At 43.7% G+C, this 25912-nt stretch overlaps 1 protein-coding gene across 1 annotated transcript; it reads left to right on the top strand.

Annotated features, from left to right (window-relative positions):
- Positions 1 to 11472: 11472 nt before the first annotated feature.
- Positions 11473 to 25619, top strand: LOC118364034 (cannabinoid receptor 2-like). Its single transcript, XM_052489385.1, has 3 exons — positions 11473 to 11589; positions 19225 to 19339; positions 19504 to 25619. Exons 2-3 carry the CDS (start codon positions 19255 to 19257, stop codon positions 20601 to 20603), a joined length of 1185 nt encoding a protein of 394 aa, XP_052345345.1. The 5' UTR covers positions 11473 to 11589; positions 19225 to 19254; the 3' UTR covers positions 20604 to 25619.
- Positions 25620 to 25912: the final 293 nt, after the last annotated feature.

Below are 25912 nucleotides of genomic sequence, written 5' to 3'. Positions count from 1 at the left end.
CGAGCAGGTATATGTAACTGCGCTGGCTGAGCTCCCACCAATCACAACAGCTATGTGACATGAAGGACCAATCAGAGAGGCGATACACACGCATTCATGTCTGTTGCCAGACTGTTGACGTCAAAAGACAAACCTCCCGCCCTAAGCTTCCTTTGTTGAGGTTATTTCCATGAAGAACTGGTAAAAACAATGAAACCCACCCTTTACATTCAAATCAAAGTAAACAAATCGACATTTGTCCTTCAAACTTGACATTCAATAGCTGCTGTGTCGGCAAAAACTAATACTGGGGTTCAGAATAAACGATTGACAAAATATTTCATGATACGAGTAATCTACACTAACCAGGTTTCCATCCAACCGTTTTATGCTAGCTGTTGGCTAGAGTGCACGTGCCACGACCAGAGTGGCCACATTCGCTATATAACGGGAAATGTGTTGTGACAAAACCATCAGTAAAGTGGGAATTGAACAGCAAAAGTAATTAATAATTAGTAATTAGTCATTGATATGTACTAGGTCATCACGCACAGCCTTTTATCAACAACAACAAGTCCATCTGATGGAAATAGAACTCGTGGGAAAATCTGAATTTTGTTTATATGTTTTTTTTAAAGAATATTCGTTTGACAATCTGTTGCCAATTGGATGGAAACCTAGTTTGTGAAAGAAAATCTGTCAGAGATAAATTCCTGCTGAGATTATGATATGATTGGCGACTCAATAGTTCAGTAGTTTAGTTTAACTGAGCTAAAGGGTAGAGCTGCACTTTCAGGGAGCAGGACTCTAACAAGGAAGCTTATAAGAAATCCCGCTATGCCCTCCATCAAACAGGCAAAGCGTCAACACAGGACTAAGATCGAATTGTACGACACCGGCACTGATGCTCGTCGGATGTGGTAGGGCTTGCAAACCATTACAGACTACAAAGGGAAGCACAGCCGAGAGCTGCCCAGTGACACGAGCCTACCAGACAGCTAAACTACTTCTATGCTTGCTTCGAGGCAAATAACACTGAAACATGCATGAGAGCACCAACTGTTCCGGAAGACTGATCACACTCTCTGCAGCCGATGTGAGTAAGACCTTTAAATAGGGCACTATTTACAAGGCCGCAGGGCCAAACGGTTTACCAGGACGTGTACTGCGAGCATGCGCTGCCGATTGGTAAGTGTCTTCACTGATATTTTCAACCTCTCCCTGTCCGAGTCTGTAATACCAATATGTTTTAAGCAGACCTCATAGGGCCTGTTCCCACACCTGCCTAAATGACTACCAACCCGTAGCACTCACATCTGTAGCCATGAAGTGCTTTGAAAGGCTGGCTGTGACTCACATCAACACCATTATCCTAGAAACCCTAGACCCACTCCAAATTGCATACCGTCCCAACTGATCCACAGATGATGCAATCTCTATTGCACTCCACACTGCCCTTTCCCACCTGGACAAAAGGAACACCTGTGAGAATGCTATTCATTGACAACAGCTCAGCGTTCAACACCATAGTGCCCTCAAAGCTCATCACAAAGCTAAGGACCCTGGGACTAAACACCTCCCTCTGCAACTGGATCCTGAACATCCTGATGGGCCGCCCCCAGGTGTTAAGGGTAGGTAACAACACATCCCCCATGATGATCCTCAACACGGGCCCCTCAGGGGTGCTTGCTCAGTCCAATTCCTGTACTCCCTGTTCACTCATGACTGCACGGCGTGTGGTGCCAGGTCAGAGACCTGGTCGTGTGGTGCCAGGACAACAGCCTCTCCCTCAACGTGATCAAGACAAAGGAGATGATTGTGGACTACAGGAAAAAGAGGACAGAGCACACCCCCATTCTTATCGACGGGGCTGCAGTGGAGCAGGTTGAGAGCTTCAGGTTCCTTGGTGTCCATATCACCAACAAACTAACATGGTCCAAGCACACCACGACAGTCGTGAAGAGGGCACGACAAAACCTATTCAAGTATTTATTTATTTTCCACCTTTATTTAATCAGGTAAGCTAGTTGAAAACAAGTTTTCATTTGCAACTGCGACCTGGCCAAGATAAAGCATAGCAGTTTGACACATACAACAACACAGAGTTACACATGGAATGAACAAAACATACAGTCAATAATACAGTAGAAAAAAAAGTCTATATACAGTGAGTGCAAATTAGGTCAAATAAGGGAGTCAAGGCAATAAATAGGCCATGGTGGCAAAGTAATTACAATATGGCAATTAAACACTGGAATGATAGATGTGCAAAAGATGGATGTGCAAGTAGAGATACTGTGGTGCAAAAGGAGCAAAATAAATAAATACAGTATGGGGATGAGGTAGATAGATGGGCTGTATACAGATGGACTATGAACAGGTGCAGTGATCTGTGAGCTGCTCTGACAGCTGGTTCTTCAAGATAGTGAGGGAGATGGGAATCTCCAGCTTCAGTGATTTTTGCAGTTCGTTCCAGTCATGGGCAGCAGAGAACTGGAAGGAAAGACGACCAAATGAGGAATTGGCTTTGGGGGTGACCAGTGAGACATACCTGCTGGAGTGCGTGCTACTAGTGGGTGCTGCTATGGTGACCAGCGAGCTGAGATAGGGTGGGGCTTTACCTAGCAGAAACTTGTAGATAACCTGTAGCCAGTGGGTTCGGCGACGAGTATGAAGCGAGGGCCAGCCAACGAGAGCATATAGGTCGCAGTGGTGAGTAGTGTATGGGGCTTTGGTGGCAAAACGGATGGCACTGTGATAGACTACATCCAGTTTGCTGAGTAGAGTGTTGGAGGCTATTTTATAGATGACATCGCCAAAGTCAAGGATCGGTAGGATGGTCAGTTTTACAAGGGTATGTTTGGCAGCATGAGTGAAGGAAGCTTTGTTTTGCGAAATAGGAAGCCAATTCTAGATTTAATTTTTGATTGGAGATGCTTAATGTGAGGTCTGGAAGGAGAGTTTACAGTCTAGCCAGACATCTAGGTATTTGTAGTTATCCACGTATTCTAAGTATTGGTCCAAGAGGATTCTAAAGAGCTTCTACCCCCAAGCCGTAAGACTCCTGAACACCTAATCAAATGGCTACCCAGACTATTTGCATTGCCCCGCTCTTTTACAACGCTGCTACTCTCTGTTGTTATAATCTATGCATAGTCACTTTAATAACTCTACCTTCATGTACATATTACCTCAACTAACCTGTGCCCCCCACACATTGACTCTGTACCGGTACCCCCCTGTATATAGTCTCGCTATTGTTATTTTACTGCTGCTCTTTAATTACTTTTATTTCTCATTCTTATCCATATTCTTATTCTTATCCAACTGCATTGTTGGTTAGGGGCTCGTAAGTAAGCATTTCACTCTAAGGTCGGCACCTGTTCTATTTGGCGCATATGACTAATTTGATTTGATTTGAAAAAGTATTATGTAATCTCAGATGTCATCACAAAACCAACTCAGTAGCAGCCATGATTTGTACATAGTCTATTTCTGAATATAACAGTAAATCTTAAGATATTTATAGTGGCTTGAATTTATTTTTTATTACGGATTTAACATGGTTTCTCGTATTTGAAAAAAGAAACAACATTTAACCGGATTTCCTGTAGCGGTGGGTGGTGATTCATGTGAAAGGAAGAGAGCAGCTGCAACAGGCTTTCTCAAGTCTGGGCAAATGACTATCAGCAGTTACTTGCTAACAAAGGGCCCACGTATCACCATCCCCCTCTGCCCTCCCAAATCCTCAGGTTTCACGCTGTGTGACAATACATAGATCAAAACCTGCAGGCCGAGTTGTTGAAATTGGGGTCAATCTTGAGAACAGCAGGAAGGGTGTCCATTCCTTACCCACCCATGAAACTATGATTGGGGACGGAGCCTGATTGGCCATCACCACATACACGTTGTTGTTTTGGCCATTAGTTTCTCTCTCTGGTCAAAGAGAGTCGCCAGTCTGGGCTTCTTGATTGCTGGCTTGGTTCCTTATGCCTGCGGGGTAATTCACTCCACAGGTGGTTGGGGGAGAAAGGGAAGGCTGTAGTTTGGACAGCTGTTACGTGTTACAATCAACAACTCACACAGTTACAGTGCATGGCTGAAAGGGCCTCTATTCCTAACCCAGGGCTGTAAATTCTCCCGAGTGGCACAGTGGTCTAAGGCACTGCATCTCAGTGCAAGAGGCATCACTACAGTCCCTGGTTCGTATCCAGGCTGTATCACATCCGACTGTGATTGGGAGTCCCATAAGGCGGCGCACAATTGGCCCAGTGTTGGCCAGGGTAGGCCGTCATTGTAAATAAGAACTTGTTCTTAACTGACTTGCCCAGTTAAATAAAATATTACTTTTTTTTTAAAACTTTTTTTTTTGTGAAAAATGTAATTTTTCATCCTACTCACTGGGTTCATTAGAGAGTATTTAGTTTATTGTATGTGCATAGCAGGCCTCTCCAGCCAGTGTCGTTATATGAATAAATTGTGTGCTGTAGATATTTCTCAGGTATTTGCTCAAGATGGTAATAGCTTATTCCCTTTATATGTTTTTTTTGTGGTGTATTTAGGGTTCAGGATTATTGACCATAGATCACAAGTGAAAGACCTTTTACTTGATTGTGTTACATAACCTTGCGCTCTCAATAAATCCCACACCTAACTGGGTCACTGGTGGCCCATATTTAGATAAACATAGCAAAAAAAGAAAGATCCCTTTTTCAGGCCCCGGTCTTTCAAAGATAATTAGTAAAAATCCAAATAACTTCACAGATCTTCATTGTAAATGGTTTAAACACTGTTTCCCATGCGTGTTCAATGAACCATAAACAAGTAATGAACATGCACCTGTGGAACTGTCGTTAAGACACTAACAGATTATAGACGGTAGGTAATTAAGGTCACAGTTATGAAAACTTAGGACACCAAAGAGGCCTTTCTACTGACTCTTAAAAACCAAAAGAAAAATGCCCAGGGTTCCTGCTCATCTGCGTGAACGTGCCTTAGGCATACTGCAAGGAGGCATGAGGACTGCAGATGTGGCCAGGGTAATAAATTGCAATGTCCGTACTGTGAGACGCCTAAGACAGTGCTACAGGGAGACAGGACGGACAGCTGATCATCCTCGCAGTGGCAGATCACGTGTAACAACACCTGCACAGGATCGGTACATCTGAACATCACACCTGCGGGACAGGTACAGAATGGCAACAACAACTGCCCGAGTTACATCAGGAATTCATAAACCCTCCATCAGTGCTCAGACTGTCCGTAATAGGCTGAGAGATGCTGGACTGAGGGCTTGTAGGCCTGTTGTTAGGCAGGTCCTCACCAGACATCACCGGCAACAACGTCACCTATGGGCACAACTGTTGCTGGACCAGACAGGACTGGCAAAAAGTGCTCTTCACTGACGAGTCACGGTTTTGTCTCACCAGGGGGGATGGTCGGATTCACGTTTATCGTCGAAGGAATGAGCATCACACCGAGGCCTGTACTCTGGAACGGGATTGATTTGGAGGAGGAGGGTCCGTCATGGTCTGGGGCAGTGTGTCACAGCATCCTTGGACTGAGCTTGTTGTCATTGCAGGCAATCTCAACGCTGTGTGTTACAAGGAAGACATCCTCCTCCCTCATGTGGTACCCTTCCTGCAGGCTCATCCTGACATGACCCTCCAGCATGACAATGCCACCAGCCATACTGCTCGTTCTGTGCATGATTTCCTGCAAGACAGGAATGTCAGTGTTCTGCCATGACCAGCGAAGAGCCCAGATCTCAATCCCATTGAGCATGTCTGGGTCCTGTTGGATCGGAGGGTGAGGGCTAGGGCCATTCCCCCCAGAAATGTCCGGGAACTTGCAGGTGCCTTGGTGGAAGAGTGGGGTAACATCTCACAGCAAGAACTGGCAAATCTGGTGCAGTCCATGAGGAGGAGATGCACTGCAGTACTTAATGCAGCTGATGGCCACACCAGATACCGACTGTTACTTTTGATTTTGACCATTCCATTTTTGTTAGTCACATGTCTGTGGAACTTTTTCAGTTTATGTCTCAGTTGTTGAATCTTATGTTCATACAAATATTTACACAACTTTGCTGAAAATAAACGCAGTTGACAGTGAGAGGACGTTTCTTTTTTTGCTGAGTTTAGGATTTTTTAGTTTTGGCTCACTATAGTCAGCCACTGTCAAGATGTAGGTCTGTTTATTAACAGTATTTTCTCACTCAGTGTCTGTGTTTCATGTCTCTGTTGTTTGATAAGACACTCAAATGACATGCCCCTAAACCTGACCTAATTTTACCATTGCAAATGTTACCTAATGTTAACTTGGGTGGGAACATAAAACAACAATAGTGCAAGTCTTAACATGCTACACTAGAAACCACAAAGACCGAATTTATAAACCGTTTCCTGCTATCATACCACTAGGTGTAAATGTGCTGCATCCTCTCTGATAATGTACTGTCCATTCGTACACCGTGTCTGGTTCGTTTGAAGTAATTGCATTTACCATTGCCATGGAGCTCTCTCCAAGCCGTCTGACAGTGACGGTTTATTTCAGGACACGTAAGGAGATCTGCCCTCATTTTATACAATTATAGGAGGATATCTTCTGTTTTCAGAGACGAGAGCAGCACCTCAGACCAGACCTCTAGGAGGACAATAAATATGTCTCGCCTGTGTCTGATTTCAGCTTCCATGTTTTATATCAGAGCATGTTTATAATCTGTGGTAATAGTACACCGATGACAGTATTCACTGTGAGTCTGTGACCTTTTATAGAACATACTGTTCTAGATTTTGAAGGCCGGGATTACGTGTTAAATATTTATAGCAGGTACAAGTCTACGGGACAAAACAATTGTATAACGATTACAAGGGATGAATTCCAACTGTGCTCGCCAACGTCTAACACTCATCTGTGTCTCTCACTGTAAAAGAGGGTTGTTGCAACATTTTGCCCGTCTATCAAGCCGTACACCTTGAGTGAGTACCCAGTGTGTACTACACAACCCCATGACAACTCCTTGCAAGGGTTGGGCCTCCTCAGGCCAGAAGCTATGTATGGTATTTAGGTCATTGGGTGGCTCTTCTAGGTCACACGGGAGTATAGAGGAGGTACACACAGGATGACCCACGTTGTCACACTCACCCTATTTTGGGCAAGAGTTTGGGTGTGTTTGTGTAGAATTCATGATGACTACAAATGTATTGTTTAGTGATGGATGCAAAGAGCTGAAAGGAAAGCCAACAGGCTGTTGCAATTGCGTTTTACATTAGGTAATCTGTTGTAAGCAAATGACCAACTGTAATACAATGACTTTGACTATGTTCCATTTATCTGAAAGGAGGGAATAGGACACAGTCAGACTACACTAAGTGAGGGGTCAGTGCCTTTTTTCTCTCTCTTTAAGTGAAGCGGTGGGAGATGGGAAGGAAATGTGATCTCGAGGAGACAGCACTCAACATTATGGCCATAAAAATAGGAAACCTGCCCTGAAGCTCTTCCTCATTGAATGTATAAAGAGAAGATATATTTTTGTATTTGGTTCTGGGTTGTGAGACTGTTTATTTCGCTTATTGTATAACATTTAAAATCATTCAATGAATAACCATAAAAGGTATAGTAGGTGCCAAATGCTGAGCTTGTGCACCTGTTGAGACAATGCCAGAAATGAAAAAGTGGAGGAGCCGAGCTGCCTGCTTGTAATCAGATTTCCTCCCTCTGCCCAGCTTAATTGGTCAGGTCACCTGGAGAGAAGGATAGTATACTGCCTTTACATCAGACATGATAGTATACAGGGCAGTGGAGAGGAGGATAGTATACTGCCTTTACATCAGACATGATAGTATACAGGGCAGTGGAGAGGAGGATAGTATACTGCCTTTACATCAGACATGGTAGTATACAGGGCAGTGGAGAGGAGGATAGTATACTGCCTTTACATCAGACATGATAGTATACAGGGCAGTGGAGAGGAGGATAGTATACTGCCTTTACATCAGACATGATAGTATACAGGACAGTGGAGAGGAGGATAGTATACTGCCTTTACATCAGACATGATAGTATACAGGGCAGTGGAGAGGAGGATAGTATACTGCCTTTACATCAGACATGATAGTATACAGGGCAGTGGAGAGGAGGATAGTATACTGCCTTTACATCAGACATGATAGTATACAGGGCAGTGGAGAGGAGGATAGTATACTGCCTTTACATCAGACATGATAGTATACAGGGCAGTGGAGAGGAGGATAGTATACTGTCTTTACATCAGTCATGATAGTATACAGGGCAGTGGAGAGGAGGATAGTATACTGCCTTTACATCAGACATGATAGTATACAGGGCAGTGGAGAGGAGGATAGTATACTGTCTTTACATCAGTCATGATAGTATACAGGGCAGTGGAGAGGAGGATAGTATACTGCCTTTACATCAGACATGATAGTATACAGGGCAGTGGAGAGGAGGATAGTATACTGCCTTTACATCAGACATGATAGTATACAGGGCAGTGGAGAGGAGGATAGTATACTGCCTTTACATCAGACATGATAGTATACAGGGCAGTGGAGAGGAGGATAGTATACTGCCTTTACATCAGACATGATAGTATACAGGGCAGTGGAGAGGAGGATAGTATACTGCCTTTACATCAGACATGGTAGTATACAGGGCAGTGGAGAGGAGGATAGTATACTGCCTTTACATCAGACATGATAGTATACAGGGCAGTGGAGAGGAGGATAGTATACGGCCTTTACATCAGACATGATAGTATACAGGGCAGTGGAGAGGAGGATAGTATACTGCCTTTACATCAGACATGGTCGACTCTAGTGAGTGGGTCAATGCCGGACCAGGCCATCTTTTTCAGTCCAAATGTGTTCAATATATTGTAAAACATTATTCTATGCGTGTTGCAAAGCTAAAACATAGTAAAACATGAATTTACTTCAGATTGCCTATGGGTAAATTAGTTCTTATAACCTGATTAGAATATATTAACATATTTTTTTGTGTCCTAAATGTCCTAAATGACAGTTTCTTAATTTAGATAGGCTAATAAAGTATTGTAATTTTCGTCCTTGTGGGATTTCTCTCATTTATTATTTCTACGCAACAAACTTCTGCTCAGTTCCTCTACAAACTTTTACCATTCTTGAGTTACTCCAATAGGTATAGCAGTTTTTTCAGATATAGTTTTTCTTCACTCACTGGTTCTTATTGTCGCCCTCTCTTGCTTAAAAACAACATTACATCCTGGTTGTCTCATCGTGCATGGCCATACTTTAGATGAGGTTGTCATAGCAAAAACTCGGTGTCACTGTGAAAATCATTTCTGTATTGAGAAATATGCAGGAAATACAACTTTTTCACAATGAGGGGAATCTTGACACAATCATGCCAAAAGGGAAGAGAATAAAGAACAGATCATATTCAATTGGGGTTTCGAGCTCTCAGTTGTATAAAAAAACAACAATGGTACCATACTGAATAAAGGCTGCAGTACTTTAGAATCAGTGAAAATGTTATCATTATCAACCCCTGTGGAGTAAACACAGTATTTCATTGCACTTAACAGGCCATTTCTGCATCACTATTGGCTGGTTTATGGGTAGCCAGAGGTCACAGTCTCGGTCTCTTCTGTTCTTTAACTTTGTTTCTTCACACATCCTGAAACACAGCCCACTCTCACAGTGAGTGCTCTGTCTCCTCCCAATGCCCAATTTGAACTCTTAATGTGCAAATGGAATTGACAAAAGGCAGAAAGCATGGACATGTTAACGGTCTCTTTTACTGCACATTGGGGAAATGAATAAATTTATAAATATATAGGTGAAATGGAAAGGTGAGGCTGTAGAGATGGGGATTAGCCAACCTCTTCATTCATGAGTATTACATGTGTTAGGACATTAATTAGAACATTACAGAGTGATGGCCCGCCCTGAAATAAATAATCTCTTATGACCTTTAATCATCACCTGGACGACTTCAGAACCTGTAGTATTTGTAAATGTAAAACTGGATAGCAAAATGTAATGCTCAGCTCCTAAATGTATAGTCTCACTCAGGTGACATAAATGTATGGCTTCCCTTTCTTTTTTTAACTTCATCCTTCCCCAAGCAGTTTCAGTATATTCTCATGGTAGACCAGTGTCTCACTCTCACTCACTCACTGACTGGTTCTGGGGAGTGGAGATAGGTGGAACTCACTGGCGCTGCTGTGGCTGATGTAGCTGTCATCAGTTTGGTCCATCTTCCTCCTACAACACAGCAGAACTGACAGAAAATAATCCACACTTGCCTTTATTATTTCCGACTATGATGAGTCCTTTCCCAACAATACAGAGTTACCGGGATCGGACCCCCTTTTTTTCCCCTTCAAATTTCGCCTAAAATTACATACCCAAATCGAACTGCCTATAGATCTGAAGCAAGGATATGCAAATTCTTGATACCTTTGGAAAGGAAACACTTTGAAGTTTGTGGAAATGTGAAATTAATGTAGGAGAATTTAACACATTAGATCTGGTAAAAGATAAGATACTGGGGTGAAGGTTCACCTTCCCTAAGCACACAGACAAGACAACACAGGAGTGGCTTCGGGACAAGTCTCTGAATGTCCTTGAGTGGCCCAGCCAGAACCCAGACTTGAAACCGATCAAACATCTCTGGAGAGACCTGAAAATAGCTGTGCAGTGACGCTACCCATCCAATGAGCTTGAGAGGATCTGCAGAGAAGAATGGGAGAAACTCCCCAAATACAGATGTGCCAAGCTTTTAGTGTCATACCCAAGAAGATTTGAGGCTCTAATCACTGCCGAATGTGCTTCAACAAAGTACTGAGTACTAATGTAAATGTGATATTTCACTTTTTTACTTTTAATACATTTGCAAAAATGTCTAAAAACCTATTTTTGCTTTGTCATTATGGGGTATTGTGTATAGATTAGCGAGGGAAAAAAACTATTTAATCCATTTTAGAATAAGGCTGTAACGTAACAAAATGTGGAAAAAGTCAAGGGGTCTAAAAACTTTCCGTATGCACTGTATGTGAGGGTTAGAATTTTTAGTCTGTGACCCATATGTTATTTTTTTAATAGCATTTATGAATTGGTACCTCGTTGCATGTTTTAACGTGACTGTTTATAACGTATAGGTCTGTGAAAGTTGTATTGCCTTGTTGCAGTGTCACAACTTAATTGGCACAGTATGTTTCAACATTTGTGCAGACACTTATGCCAATGTCTCTGTGCGCCAGTAGAGGCTGGCGGGAGGAGCTATAGGAGGACGGGCTGGTATGGAATAAATAGAATGGAGTCTAACGTGTGTTTTCCATATGTTTGATACCGTTCCATTGATTCCATTCCAGCCATTACAATGAGCCCAAAACGCAGAAAGCGTGAACATGTTAGTACTTCAGGGACTGCAAATGGTCAGACATCAGTCTCTGTCTCTGTCTCTGTCTCTGTCTCTCTCTCTCTCTCTGACTGGTTCTGGGGAGTGGAGTTAGATGGAACTCGGTGGCGCTGTAGCTGAGGTCATCAGTTTGGTCTGTCTTCTTCCTACACCACAACAGAACTGACAGAAAAGCATCCACACAAGGTAAGCACTCTGCCCTTATTATTGTACTATTTTATACCACGACACAGTCCACCCCATACAGGGCAGAAACATTACCTTCTGGTTTCTGAGCATCATAGAGCAAATCATTATTTGCACAATCTGTTTGAAACCTGTTACGAGGGAAATGCTGAGCATGAGAGCATGATTGTTAGGTTCTGAAGCACAAAGCATGCTCTCCTTAGGATTTTGCATGCATTTAGATGTTAGATGATGCTGTCTGATTTTCAGTCTGGGACCCAGATCAGTCTGTGACCCATGTGTTCTTTTGTTAATAGCATTTATGAATTGATACCTCATTGCATGTTTTAAAGTGACTGTTTAAAACGCATCCGTCTGTGACAGTCTTCTTGCCTTGTTGCAGTATCACAACTCAGTTGACACAGTATGTTTCAACATTTGTTAAAATGTCTCTGTGGTCATACTGTAAATCTAAGATATTTCCCATGAGTCCTTACTCAGTAATAGGTTTGTGTACTTTGCATTAATTAAGACATGTATGAGTGGTCCAACTACCTTCGAGGGACAGAAAAGTAGCCTACTGTGACCTGTCAATCAAAAAATATTTCAGGTCCACACAAAGGAGAGGAAAGCCTGAGGTGGTGTAATAAGTGCATATACACTGCCGTCATCTCCCCCAAGAAGATTTAGAAATATTGTCACTAAAGTCAATAAGGGTCTCTGTGAAAAGTAATTTACTTCCTATTTCTCCAGCCCTCATATTCCAAAATATACTTTCATAAAGCAGGATATTTGTGATGAAAAAATAATAATGATGATCATTCAGAACCGGATCAAATGAAAACAAAATGTAAGCAAAAAGTGGGGCACTGGTGCAATGCTGAAAAAAGTGACCTATTTGTCTGGCTATGAATGTCCTATTTCTATAGAGACAGCACGCACGGCTGTAAATAGAGTTTGAGTTTTAGTGAGGTCCTTTTTGAAAGTTGAAGCTCATTGACTGCATTTCTATACAATTTAAATTTTCAAATGCTATTTGGAGAACAGAAAAAAAACAAATAAATGAAACCCAGCCATTATCACCTTGGCTGCTGTAGGTTCAGTCACCTAAGTCGAAAGACAAAAAACACAAATCCAACATTTACCTAGAGCTAACTCTGCAAATAGCACGGCTAGGTGATTTGATGAGTCATAGACAATCGATCAATAACATAATAATATTCTTAGCAAAGGTGATTATCTTTAATGTATAATCTGTGGAAAATATGAGAATAGAAAGGTTCATAACTGTTATGAAACATTGTAAAAATATATGGCAGCTAGAAATCAAAAGTGGATGGTCTTCAGAGATGGGAGGGGTCGAGGGTAGCTGAAGGCTGGGACTAAAAACAAACAAAAGATAACTGATGTAAAATATACTGTCTGTGAAATGTATGTAGTATGTATAAACTGGAAGTGGAAGCTTAAGTATTGTTGTCCATTAGTTTACTCCGGTTAGGGGAGGGGTGGTAGGGTTAGGGGGGTATTTCTGTTTTAAAATGTTATAAATTTGCACCATTTTTTTTCTTCTCTTAGTCATTACGGGGTATTGTGTGTAGATTAATGAGGGAAAAAGATAATTGAAATACATTTTAGAATAAGGCTGGAACGTAACAAAATGTGGAAAAGGTGAAGGGGCCTGAATACTTTCCGAATGCACTGTAATGGGGGATTGGAAATGATTCAGACAATTATATTGATAGAAGTCACAGTCTATCTGTAACATTAAAGCTGATCTACCCGATAACATAAAAAAACGATACAACCCCCCACATAGCCTATTACCTATGCAATTGTAATGTTATACCCCTAAAATGAGGAAAATATAAGAAATGATTTACACTGATACGTAGCATCAGCGATGAAGGAAAAAGTATTACATATTTAAAACTGTATTGTTGGCATTTTGATTGCATTCTAATGTATGACTAGGCCTATGAGGGAAGATAGACCATGTGGAGATGTTCATATTGAAACATCTTGTTTTTTTTCCAGTTCCTAACTTGTTTGAGAAGATTAGTACAGATTTTCTCAGGGGACCCCACATGGGGACCGACCCCAAGTTTGGGAACAACCGTACTAACCACTTTCTCTGCTTCCGTCCTGCATGCATTGCAGCCTGACTCAACCTCACCACTGAGCGCCACATCACTGGCTGTCTCAGTAGCCTACTCTCTGTAAAGCAACGTTATTATGAGAACTTAGTAGTGTATTTTTTAGTAAAATTAGTAGTTCGAACTGTTTGGGTATGGACGTGGAAAGTATGACGTGGAAAGTATGACATGACTTTGCAGGCTATCTCTGCAGTAGACTGCAACTCCTCCCCCTTTGGCAGTTCTATCTTGACGGAAGATGTTATAGTTGGGTATGGAAATCTCTGAATTTTTGGTGGCCTTCCTGAGCCAGGAGTCAGACACGGCAAGGACATCAGGGTTAGCAGAGTGTGCTAAAGCAGTGAGTAAAACAAACTTAGGGAGGAGGCTTCTGATGTTGACATGCATGAAACCAAGGCTTTTTCGATCACAGAAGTCAACAAATGAGGGTGCCTGGGGACATGCAGGGCCTGGGTTTACCTCCACATCACCCGCGGAACAGAGAAGGAGTAGTATGAGGGTGCGGCTAAAGGCTATCAAAACTGGTCGCCTAGAGCGTTGGGGACAAAGAATAAGAGGAGCAGGTTTCTGGGCATGGTAGAATATATTCAGGGCATAATGCGCAGACAGGGGTATGGTGGGGTGCGGGTACAGCGGAGGTAAGCCCAGGCACTGGGTGATGATGAGAGAGGTTGTATCTCTGGACATGCTGGTTGTAATGGGTGAGGTTACTGCATATGTGGGAGGTGGGACAAAGGAGGTATCAGGGGTATGAGGAGTGGGACTAGGGGCTCCATTGTGAACTAAAACAATGATAACTAACCTGAGCAACAGTATACAAGGCATATTGACATTTGAGAGAGACATACAGCGAGGCATACAGTAATCACAGGTGTTGAATTGGGAAAGCTAGCTAAAACAGTAGGTGAGACAACAGCTAATCAGCTAGCACAACAACAGCAGGTAAAATGGCGTTGACTAGGCAACGGGGCCGACAGATAAAACAAACAAGCAGAATGGAGTACCGTGATTAATGGACAGTCCAGCGTGCATCAGCTATGTAGCCAAGTGATCAGTGTCCAGGGGGCAGCGGTGGATGGGGCAGGGGAGCTGGACAGGCGAGTGTTATCCAGGTTAAAAAACTAACAATGACTAAATAGCTTGTAGCTAGTTAGCTGGTTAGCTTCTGGAGGTTCTTGAGTGAGTTCTGGGCTAAACAAGCTAGCAGTTAGCAGGCCGAATTAGCAAGCAAGGAGATAGCAAGGGCTAGAGAGTTAGCCTTTGGGGGACGTCGCGATGGGGTGAGTCTGTTTATTCCTCTTCATGCGGTGACATCGATAGACCGGTCGTGGGTCCGGGTATTGTAGCCCAGGAGTATGCTACGGTGGTAGCACAGGGGCTCTGGCCGGGCTAGCTTCAAGCTAAGTGGGTGGAAACGCTAGCCAGGAGTAATCAACCAGGGTTGCGGTTTAGCTTGATAGCTAGTTGTGAAGATCCAGCTGAAAAATTTTCCGTTTGCGGTGGGAATCCGGGGATAAAAAATAAATAGGTCCGTTATGCTCTGGTTAGCGTCGCGTTGTTCGAACTGGCGAGAACTGGCGAGAGCTTTCCGAGCTAAAGGTTAGCTGATGACCGGTTAGCTGAAGACCGCTAGCACCGCTAGCATAGCTGGTGGTTAGCTGGCTAGCTTCAGTTGAGGGGTTCCGGTTCCGGTTCCTCACATTGGGTGAGGCGGGTTGCAGGAGAGTATTTGGAAGCTTAGGTTTAGCAAAATGTTTTTAAAGATATGCGAAGAAAAATATGTAAAACGAAAAAGAGACAATATATATAGGTATATACAGGGGACACGATACGACAGGACGACTTACTGCTACGCCATCTTGGAATATGGAGTTGGTCCCCCCTTTGCTGCTATAACAGCCTCCACTTTTCTGTGAAGGCTTTCCACTAGATGTTGGAACATTGCTGCGGGGACTTGCTTCCATTCACCCACAAGGGCATAAGTGAGGTCGGGCACTGATTTTGGGTGATTAGGCTTGTCTTGCAGACGGCGTTCCAATTCATCCCAAAGGCGTTCGATGGGGTTGAGGTCAGGGCTCTTTGCAGGCCAGTCAAATTCTTCCACACTGATTTCGACAAACCATTTCTTTATTGATCTCGCTTTGTGCATGGGGGCATTGTCATGTTGAAACAGGAAAGGGCCTTCCCCAAACTGTTGCCACAAAGTTGGAAGCACAGAATTATCTAGAATGTCATTGTATGCTGTAGCTTTAAGCTTTCCCTTCACTGGAACTTTGGGGCCTAGCCCAAAACATGAAAAACAGCTCCAACCATTATTCCTCCTTCACCAAACTTTACATTTGGCACTATACATTGGGGCAGGTAGCGTTCTCCTAGCATCCGCCAAACCCAGATTTGTCGACGCTTGACATTGCGCATGGGGATCTTAGGCTTGTGTGCAGCTGCTTGGCCATGGAATCCAAATTCATGAAGCTCCCGACGAACAGTCCTTGTGCTGACGTTGCTTCCAGAGGCAGTTTAGAACTTGGTAGTGAGTGTTGCAACCGAGGACAGATGATTTTTACGCGCTACAAGCTTCAGCACTCGGCGGTACCTTTTTTTTGTGCATGTGTGGCCTACCACTTCACAGCTAAACTGTTGTTGCTCCTAGATGTTTCCACTTCACAATAACAGCACTTACACTTGACCGGGGCAGCTCTAGCAGGGCAGAAATTTGACGAACTGACTTGTTGGAAAGGTGGCATCCTATGACAGTGCCTCTTTGAAAGTCACTGAGCTCTTCAGTAAGGCCATTCTACTGCCATTGTTTGTTTATGGAGATTGCATGGGTGACTGCTTGATTTTATATACCTGTCAGCTACTGGTGTGGCTGATATAGTGGAATCCACTAATTTAAAGGGGTGTCCAAATACTTTTGTATATAGAATGCGTTCGGAAAGTATTCAGATCCCTTGACTTTTTCGACATTTTGTTACATTACAGCCTTATTCTAAAATGGATTAAATAAAAACATTCCTTATCAATCTACACACAATACACTTTAATGACAAAGCAAAAACTGTTTTTTAGAATTGTTTGTTCATGTATTAAAAATGAAAACAGAAATACCTTGTTTACAGAAGTATTCAGCCCCTTTGCTATGCGATTCAAAATTGAGCTCATCTGCATCCTGATTCCATTGATATGTTTCGACAATTAAACTAAATGTAATTGATTGGACATGATTTGGAAATGCACACACCTGTCTATTTAAAGGTCCCACAGTTGACAGTGCATGTCAGAGCAAAAACCAATCCATGAGGTCGAAGGTATTGTCCGTGGAACTCCGAGACAGGATTGTGACAAGGAACAAATCTGGGGAAGGGTACCAAAACATTTCTGCAGCATTGAAGGTCCCCAAGAACACAGTGGCCTCCGTCAGTTTGGAACCACCAAGACTCTTCCTAGAGCTGGCCTCCCGGCCAAACAGAGTAATTGGGGGAGAACGGCCATGGTCAGGGAGGTGACCAAGAACCTGATGGTCACTCTGACAGAGCTCCTGAGTTCCTTTGTGGAGATGGGACTACCTTCCAGAAAGACAACCATCTCTGCAGCACTCCACCAATCTGGCCTTTATGGTAGAGTGGCCAGATGGAAACCACTCCTCAGTAAAAAGCACATGACAGCCCGCTTGGAGTGTGCCAAAAGGCAGCTAAAGACTCTCAGACCATGAGAAACGAGATTCTTTGGTCTAATGAAACCAAGATTGAACTCTTTGGTGTGAATGCCAAGCGTCATGTCTGGAGGAAACGTGGCCCACATCTCTACAGTGAAACATGGTGGTGACAGCATCATGCTGTGGGGATGTTTTTCAGTGGCAGGGAATAGGAGATTAGTTAGGATCGAGGGAAAGATGAACAGAGCAAAGTGCAGAGAGATTCTTGATGAATACCTTCTTCAGAGCGCTCAGGACCTCAGACTGAGGTGAAGGTTTACCTTCCAACAAGTACAACGACCCAAAGCACACAGCCAAGACAACACAGGAGTGAACATCTCTGGAGAGACCTGAAAATAGCTGTGCAGCGACAATAAGAATGGGAGAAACTCCACAGATACAGGTTTGCCAAGCTAGTAGCGTCGTACCTAAGAAGGCTGTAATCGCTGCCAAAGGTGCTTCAACAAAGTACTGATCAATTAATCTGAATACTTATGTAAATGTGATAGATTTTGTATTATAAATTAGCAAAAATGTCTTAACTTGTATTTGCTTTGTTATTTATGGGGTATTGTGTGTAGATTGATTTAGGGAAAATCAATTAATCAATTTTAGTGTAAGGCAGTAACGTAGCGTGGAAAAAGTCATGGGTTCTGAATACTTTCCGAATGAACTGTATAGTGCATCTATAAGTGCGTATTTACCAGTTGTGCGCTCATTCCTCAAGAGTCGGTTTTTGTTTGTAGACATGGCAGTAGTAGCGGGAGGGTCAAATTGACAAAATTGCCTTTTGTCCGGGGTCTCGCAAACAGCGTTTTCTTCCTCGTGTGGTTTTCTGGCAGACTAGATGCTGTGTTGAGAATTGCTGCCTTTCGCAGGTCGGAGTGTGGATTGCACACTTAAATTACACCCCCATCTAACCCTGCACCTATACACTATCCCCAAAAGCCATCCCACTGCTTTCTCCCTAAATGATCATACACCAGGACATTGGCCTGGGAGGCTGGAACCCCTTCTCTCAAAACCTCCTGTAGATCTTCTGCACGAAAACCTTTCACCCAAATATTTCTCTGCTGCTGTAACGACCAGATCTATCTTCATCAGCTCAGTGCAGTTGATCACCATGGCTATAAACACAATAAATCCAACCTTACTCATCCTCTCTGGATCCCTCTCTTTAGGCCTACTCACTGGGGGGCTCCCAGTCGGGTCACTCACCTTTGGGCTATCCTCTACTCTCTTCACTGCCACAGCATAGGAAACTTTCTGTCCCATTGTAACTCTGGCAATCTCAACCCGTCTCTCTTACACAGGGCACTTTGGATCACCTGCGGCATGGACACCCCCACAGTTGTCACACATTGTTTTCTCTATCCCAACTGTACACTTCCTCTGACTATGTCCTCCTAAACATTTCTCACATTGTGGGAACTCCCTTCTACACACGGCTGCAACATGTCCAAATTATTGGCACCTAAATCACTGTAGCGGGTTTGTAACATAGGCCCTCACAGAATAGCAAATATAACTTAACCTCTTTGTCAAAGCTCAACAAGACAGACAAGGTATTCTCAGTCTCGCCAAAAGGCGGGTGTCACAAACGGAAAAAGGAACGGCCATGCGAAAAGTCAAGGAAGTACAATTTGAGATGCACCATTCAGTTAATTCTGTTTAAGCAATCAGAGATAATGTCTCCATCCAGTGGTCACATTTGGTACTGTCTGATGACTTGTGACCCATCTGCATTTCTATGGGTATGTACAGTATGAGAACAATGTTCATACATTTCCCCTCTGCACCTCTAAGTAGATCTCAGAGCTAACCCCTGACCTGAAAGAGATGGATGGATGGGACAAACCTGTAGGGTCCTCTGTAGGGGCCATGATGTCCAAAGACAATGGCAGCACCCCCACATCTCCTCTGGGTATGTATATTAGAATATTATGTCATTATATTTTAAATAGAATAACTTTGTAATAGAGGCGTGTGAAATATAAGGATGATAATGATCGGTAATGTGAGTTGACATTGGCTGCCATACAACATAAGCCAATCACTGATGTCTGAATTGTGTTCCTGTGTCAACAGTCAACCGGTCCTGTGCGGACCTGAAGTGCTATATGGTTCTGTTCGAGGCGGAGAAGACAGCCATCGGCTCCATCTGTTTCCTGGCCGGACCCTTCACTTTCCTGGAGAATGCTTTGGTCCTGGGTGTGATTGCCGCCACGGCCTCCCTGCGCCAGCGCCCCTCCTACCTCTTCATCGCCAGCCTGGCCCTGGCCGACGTCTTTGCCAGCTGCTTCTTCACCACCAGCTTCCTGGACTTCCACCTGTTCCACCGCCTTGATGGCCCCATCGCCTACCTCTTCAAGCTGGGCGGGGTGACGATGGCGTTCACCGGCTCGGTGGGAAGTCTTCTGTTGACTGCTCTGGACCGCTATCTGTGTATACATCAGGCGTCGAGTTATAAAGTGGTGTTGACGCGCCGCAGGGCCCTGTTGGCTATCCTTGCCCTGTGGAGCGCCACCATCCTCATCTCCTTCCTCCCTCTGATGGGCTGGAGGTGCCCCACAGGGCTCAGCCCACCCTGCTCGCGCCTCTTCCCATACATCGACCACCGCTACCTGGCCTGCTGGGTCAGCTTCATCCTGGTGCTGCTGTCACTCATCCTGAGTGCCTACGCCCTGATCCTGTGGAGGGCCAATCGGCATGAGGCCTCCATGACGGGCCTCCAGGGGGCGCCTACCGGTGGTCAGGCCCGCATGCGGCTGGACATCCGATTGGCACGTACCCTGGGCCTGATTCTGCTCATAATGGTGGGCTGTTGGCTGCCGACCCTCTCCTTCATGCTGGCAGATATCTCGGTGCAGCTCACACACACCCAGCAGAGGGCCTTTGCTTTCTGCAGCACCATGTGCCTGGTCAACTCTGCCGTCAACCCACTGCTGTATGCCCTGCGCTGCCGGGAGCTGAGGGTGGCACTGATGCGGCTGTTGGGGGGCCTGAGTGAGGGGCTGGGGTGCTGCCAGAGGCACGTAGGGGGAGACTCGACAACTACCCTTCCCTTAGGCGAGGGCAACAGCTGCAGCGCGCACTCCGAGAGTGAGGCGCCCAGACTCGTTAGCTGCCGACCGAACACAGTCTCAGAAATGGTTGGCAAGCAGCAGCTGGACATGACTGGAAAATGAGAAGGGGTGAGAGGCTTACTGTATATCAGGGTTATTGTAGTGGAGTGTTGTGAACTTGTGTTTCTTCTGTTGTGTTCATAGCGATGAGGAGGTAATGTCTCTAAAATGAACTGTGATAACAGGGACTAAAACAAAGATATAGACCATGTTACCATAAATTGTGTTGACCCACCTACAAGCCAAGTCACTACGAGATAATATTATTTTATTATTTGTCCAAGGGACAAATGTTTTTTTACATGGTTTTTACAAACCAGTAGAAATTAGGGGAATTATCCCAAATGAACACCTTTGGGAAAACAACAGCATTGTTAATGTTGGCAGTGCAAATGTAGATAGCTATGTGTATCCTATGCTTGTTTTAGCTTGAGTGTTTGTCCTTTAGCGTCCAGAAGAGGATCCTGCCGTGTTCCCATCTGCACATATACACCTGTCCTGAACAGAGGCCCTATGGATTGCAAACAATGTTCTCCACATGTGACTGCGAGCAGTGTCGAGATCAGAGGTGTAGGCAAGGCAGAGCCTGAGTGGGTCCACTAAGGGAAAAAAAAGAGGTCCACTCAGATTTTGATTTATTATTATTTTTTATTTTTTTTAAATGTAATGCTCTTTACTTGTCAGTGTTCCAAATGGGATATTATGTATTTTACCTGAATATGCAAACATAGCAAGCAGTGCACTGGGTTAGTCAGATTTGATTAAATATAACAAAACAGATGACCTGGAATGACATCACTTGCCAAAAAGAACTAACTGAAAGCCATACCCCCAATGAGCAACGAATATGACTGCATTGAGGCATATGTCACTGTGCTTCTATGGCTACATGCACCATGCCACTACCTATTTCATTTGTTCATTTAGCAAACAAGACAGCTCAAAATCCAGCGCCTTTATCACATTCTACACACATATATTTTAGTTTGAATTTAAAATTAAAAATCCTACATTTTCTCTCAGCCTCATGGCAAAATGTGTAGAATAGCATTAGATGAGCTGAAAAAACGGCACATAAACCTCTAAACCCTATGGCAAAATGTGTAAAATAAAATTGGGGGCCCAGACAAATTTCTACAGGCCCAACCCACAACATATTTCTGGCAACGCCACTGGTCGAGATGAGTGGGGCACAGGTCAGAAAGATAGCGAGTCACACAACACAGAGACTAGAACACTCTTTTCTATAGAACACTATAAATAGAAACTATAGTTCACAAGTCATTTTAGTAGATCAATAGCAAAACAATCAAACACAAAGGTAGATGTTTTGTCTTGTTATCAAAATAACATTTTTATTTGTCACATGCTTCTTAAACAACAGGTGTAGACTAACAGTGAAATGCTTACCCATGGGTCCTTTTCCAACAATGCAGAGTTAAAGATAAAAATAGAAATAGTGATATGAGGAATAAATACACAGTGAATAATGAATAACAATAACAAGTTAAAACTCTAAGCCAAACTGCACTAAGACAATTTGGTGTTTACTCTGCAGCATTTGAAACAAAGTGTTGTGTGTTTATAGTCCCCCCCACCCCCCCTCCCTCAAGAGGACAATCCTTCTGAACACAGATGACAGCCTGAAGACAGGGAGTCTGCCATTTCAGGTCAGAAAATAGTGGGGGAAAAAGGACAGACAGCATGGTTTATGTGAGGGGGTGAGATGGCAGAGACTAGATAGAGAGACAGTCATTTCTGGGTAACAATTAAGTACCTTACTGTGATTGTTTTCAATTAAAATAGTCTAAAATAAACAAAAATAGCTTCTTAGCTAAGAGCAATTTCTCAAGCAAGACTTTTGCTACGACTGTCTGGGAGTGGTCTGAATGGGGAGGGGGAAACTGAAAACTAGCTCTGGTTGGCAGAGAGGTTTGGCACTCTATTTCTTATAAACTCAGCAAAAAACAAATGTCCCTTTTTCAGGACCCTGTCTTTCAAAGATAATTTGGAAAAATCCAAATAACTTCACATCTTCATTGTAAAGGGTTTAAACACAGTTTCCCATGCTTGTTCAATGAAACAAACAATTAATAAACATGCACCTGTGGAACGGTCGATAAGACACTAACAGCTTACGGTAGACAATTAAGATCAGAGTTATGAAAACTTAGGACAATAAAGAGGCCTTTCTACTTACTCTGAAAAACACTAAAAGAAAAATGCCCAGGGTCCCTGCTCATCTGCGTGAACGTGCCGTAGGCATGCTGCAAGGAGGCACGAGGACTGCAGATGTGGCCAGGGTAATAAATTGCAATGTCCGTACTGTGAGACGCCTAAGACAGCGCTACAGGGAGACAGGACGGACAGCTGATCATCCTCGCAGTGGCAGACCACGTGTAACAACAGCTGCACAGGATCGGTACATCTGAACATCACACCTGCAGGATAGGTACAGGATGGCAACAACAACTGCCCGAGTTACACCAGGAACGCACAATCCCTCCATCAGTGCTCAGACTTTCCGCAATAGGTTGGATCGGAGGGTGAGGGCTAGAGCCATTCCCCCCAGAAATGTCCGGGAACTTGCAGGTGCCTTGGTGGAAGAGTGGGATAACATCTCACAGAAAGAACTGGCAACGTTGGTGCAGTCCATGAGGAGGAAATGCATTGCAGTACTAAATGCAGCTGGTGGCCACACCAGATACTGACTGTTACTTTTGATTTTGACACCCCCTTTGTTCAGGGACACATTATTCAATTTCTGTTAGTCACATGGCTGTGGAACTTGATCAGTTTACATCTCAGTTGTTTAATCTTGTTAGGTTCATACAAATAGTTACACATGTTAAGTTTGCTGAAAATAAAGCAATTGACAGTGGGAGGAAGGTTATTGTTTTGCTGAGTTTAGATGGGTTGTCTGACAATGTCACAAATTACAGTATGTGCAGGCATCGATGTGGCCGGAACGACTCTGTGATCTCACTCTCTGTACCAGAAATGACTGGGTGATCTCACTCTCTGTAGGCCAGATGGAATACCAGGATGCTTACTTAGTGCATGTGCTGACCAGCTAGAAATTGTCTTCACTGACATTTTTAACCTCTGTCTTACCCAGGTTGTAATACCTGCTTGTTTCAAGCAGACCACCATAGTCCTTTTGCCCAAGAATGCCAAGGTAACCTCCCTAAATGACTATCGCCCACGTAGCACTCACAGCTATAGCCATGAAATACGTTAAAAGGCTGGTTTGGCTCACATCAACACCATCATCCCAGATAACTTCAATTTGCATACCACCCCAACAGATCCACAGATGACCAATCTCTATTGCACACTGCCCTCACCCACATGGACAAAAGGAATACCTATGTAAGAATGCTGTTCATTGATTACAGCTCAGCATTCAACACCATAGTCCCCTCCAAGCTCATCACCAAGCTCAGGACCATGGGACGGAACATCTCCCCCTGCAACTGGATCCTGGACTTTCAGACGGGCTGCCCTCAGTCATTGAGGGTAGGCAACAACACATCTGCAAGGCTGACCATCAACATGGGGGCCACTCAAGGGTGTGTGCTTAGTCCCCTCCTGTACTCCCTGTTCACCCACAACTGCGTGTTCACACACGACTCCAACACCATCATCAAGCTTGCTGATGACACGACAGTGGTAGGACTGATCAACAACGACGATGCGGCAGCCTTTACGGAGGAGGTCAGAGACCTGGCAGTGTGGTGCCAAGACAACAACCTCTACCTCAACATCAGCTAGACAAAGGGGCTAATCGTAGACTACAGGAAACAGAGGGGCAAGCACGCCCCCATCCACATTGATGTGGCTGTAGTGAAGCGGGTCGAGAGTGTTCAAGTTCCTCTGTGTCTACATCACTAAGGAATTAACATGGTCTAGACACACCGTTGTGAAGAGGGAACGACATGGCATGGCAACTGCAAGACACCGGACCAAAAGGCGCTACAGAGGGTGGTGAGTACGGCGCAGTACATCACTAGGGGCGAGCTCTCTGCCATTCAGGACCTTTATACCTGGTGGTGTCAGAGGAAAGCCCCCCAAAATTGTCAAAGACTCCAGCCATCCAAGCCACAGACTGTCTGCTAAGCGTTACCATTGCACTAAGACTGGAATCAACAGGACCCCGAACAGCTTCTATCCCCACACCATAAGACTGTTAAACAGGACTGCTAAATAGTTAATCAAATGGCTACCCAGACCACCTGAATTTACCCTTTTTGAACTAAACTATCTTGCACTGATACACACTGGACACTACCTACACACATACTTACACTCACACCCCAACACACATACACACACTAAATATGTCCACGCACAACATGCATACTGATGCCACACACACATACTCACACGTTCACACTCACCACATACGCTGCTACTGATTCACATACGCTGCTACTGATTCACATACGCTGCTACTGATTCACATACGCTGCTACTGATTCACATACGCTGCTACTGATTCACATACGCTGCAGCTACAGCTCAGTCTATTATCAATCCTGTTGCTTAGTCACTTTACCCTTACCTATGTGTACATAGCTACCTCAATTTCCTGGTACCCCTGCACATCGACTCAGTACTGGTACTCCCTGTATATAGCCATGTTATTGTTATTCACTGTGTATTTATTCCTTGTCTCACTATTTCTAGTTTTACTTCTTTATCTTTAACTGCATTGTTGGGAAAAGACCTGTAAGTACGAATTTTACTGTTAGTCGACACCTGTTGTTTACAAAGCATGTGACAAAGAACATTTGATTTGAAGCAGTGTTTTGTTATGATTCTGAACGGTCAGATAGCATGCAACAAAGACAAGAAGCTGCCATGTGTGGAATCGTAGGTTGCTCATTTCAGCTAGATGTATCTTGTTCTTGATACCATGTCTTATTTTGAGGTGTTTTGACTTATTTCATGTCAATGTTAATATGGCTCAAATTTGCCAGCTAGCTAACCAACAACTGTAAAAATGTATTTGAGAGACAATAAGTGCTCATTGTGCAAATGTATTTGTTTTCAATAAACATTTGGCGATGAAATATAGTTTACATGTTGTCAACAATGTAAGCCAACCCCATCTGTTTTGCCCCATCGTTGCACATGTGTCGGTTTTGTTGCTAAACAACCAACCCATCTATTGGTCTATTAACTCATTTATCGCCTGGGGATGTCACCATGCAGGCAGGCCAAAACTTCATCCCGGCAAAAGTGTATTTTCAAACAGCTCTTACACTAAAGGCGCATTATCATAATTTTAATAATTTCACAGTATTATTCCAACCTCAGTGTGGAAATATATATATATATACACCAGGAAATCAAGTTATATATAAAAT

This window comes from Oncorhynchus keta, chromosome 31, assembly GCF_023373465.1.
Source record: "Oncorhynchus keta strain PuntledgeMale-10-30-2019 chromosome 31, Oket_V2, whole genome shotgun sequence".
In the NCBI taxonomy this organism is placed as follows: Eukaryota; Metazoa; Chordata; class Actinopteri; order Salmoniformes; family Salmonidae; genus Oncorhynchus; species Oncorhynchus keta.
This window is presented reverse-complemented; position numbering and strand designations above follow the sequence as displayed.

Excerpts from the sequence above, each read along its gene's own strand:
- LOC118364034 (XM_052489385.1), top strand. The coding sequence starts at position 19,255 with ATGGATGGATGGGACAAACCTGTAGGGTCCTCTGTAGGGGCCATGATG. Across the intron at positions 19,340-19,503 it reads CACCCCCACATCTCCTCTGG|TCAACCGGTCCTGTGCGGAC; the intron begins GTATGTATATTA and ends CTGTGTCAACAG.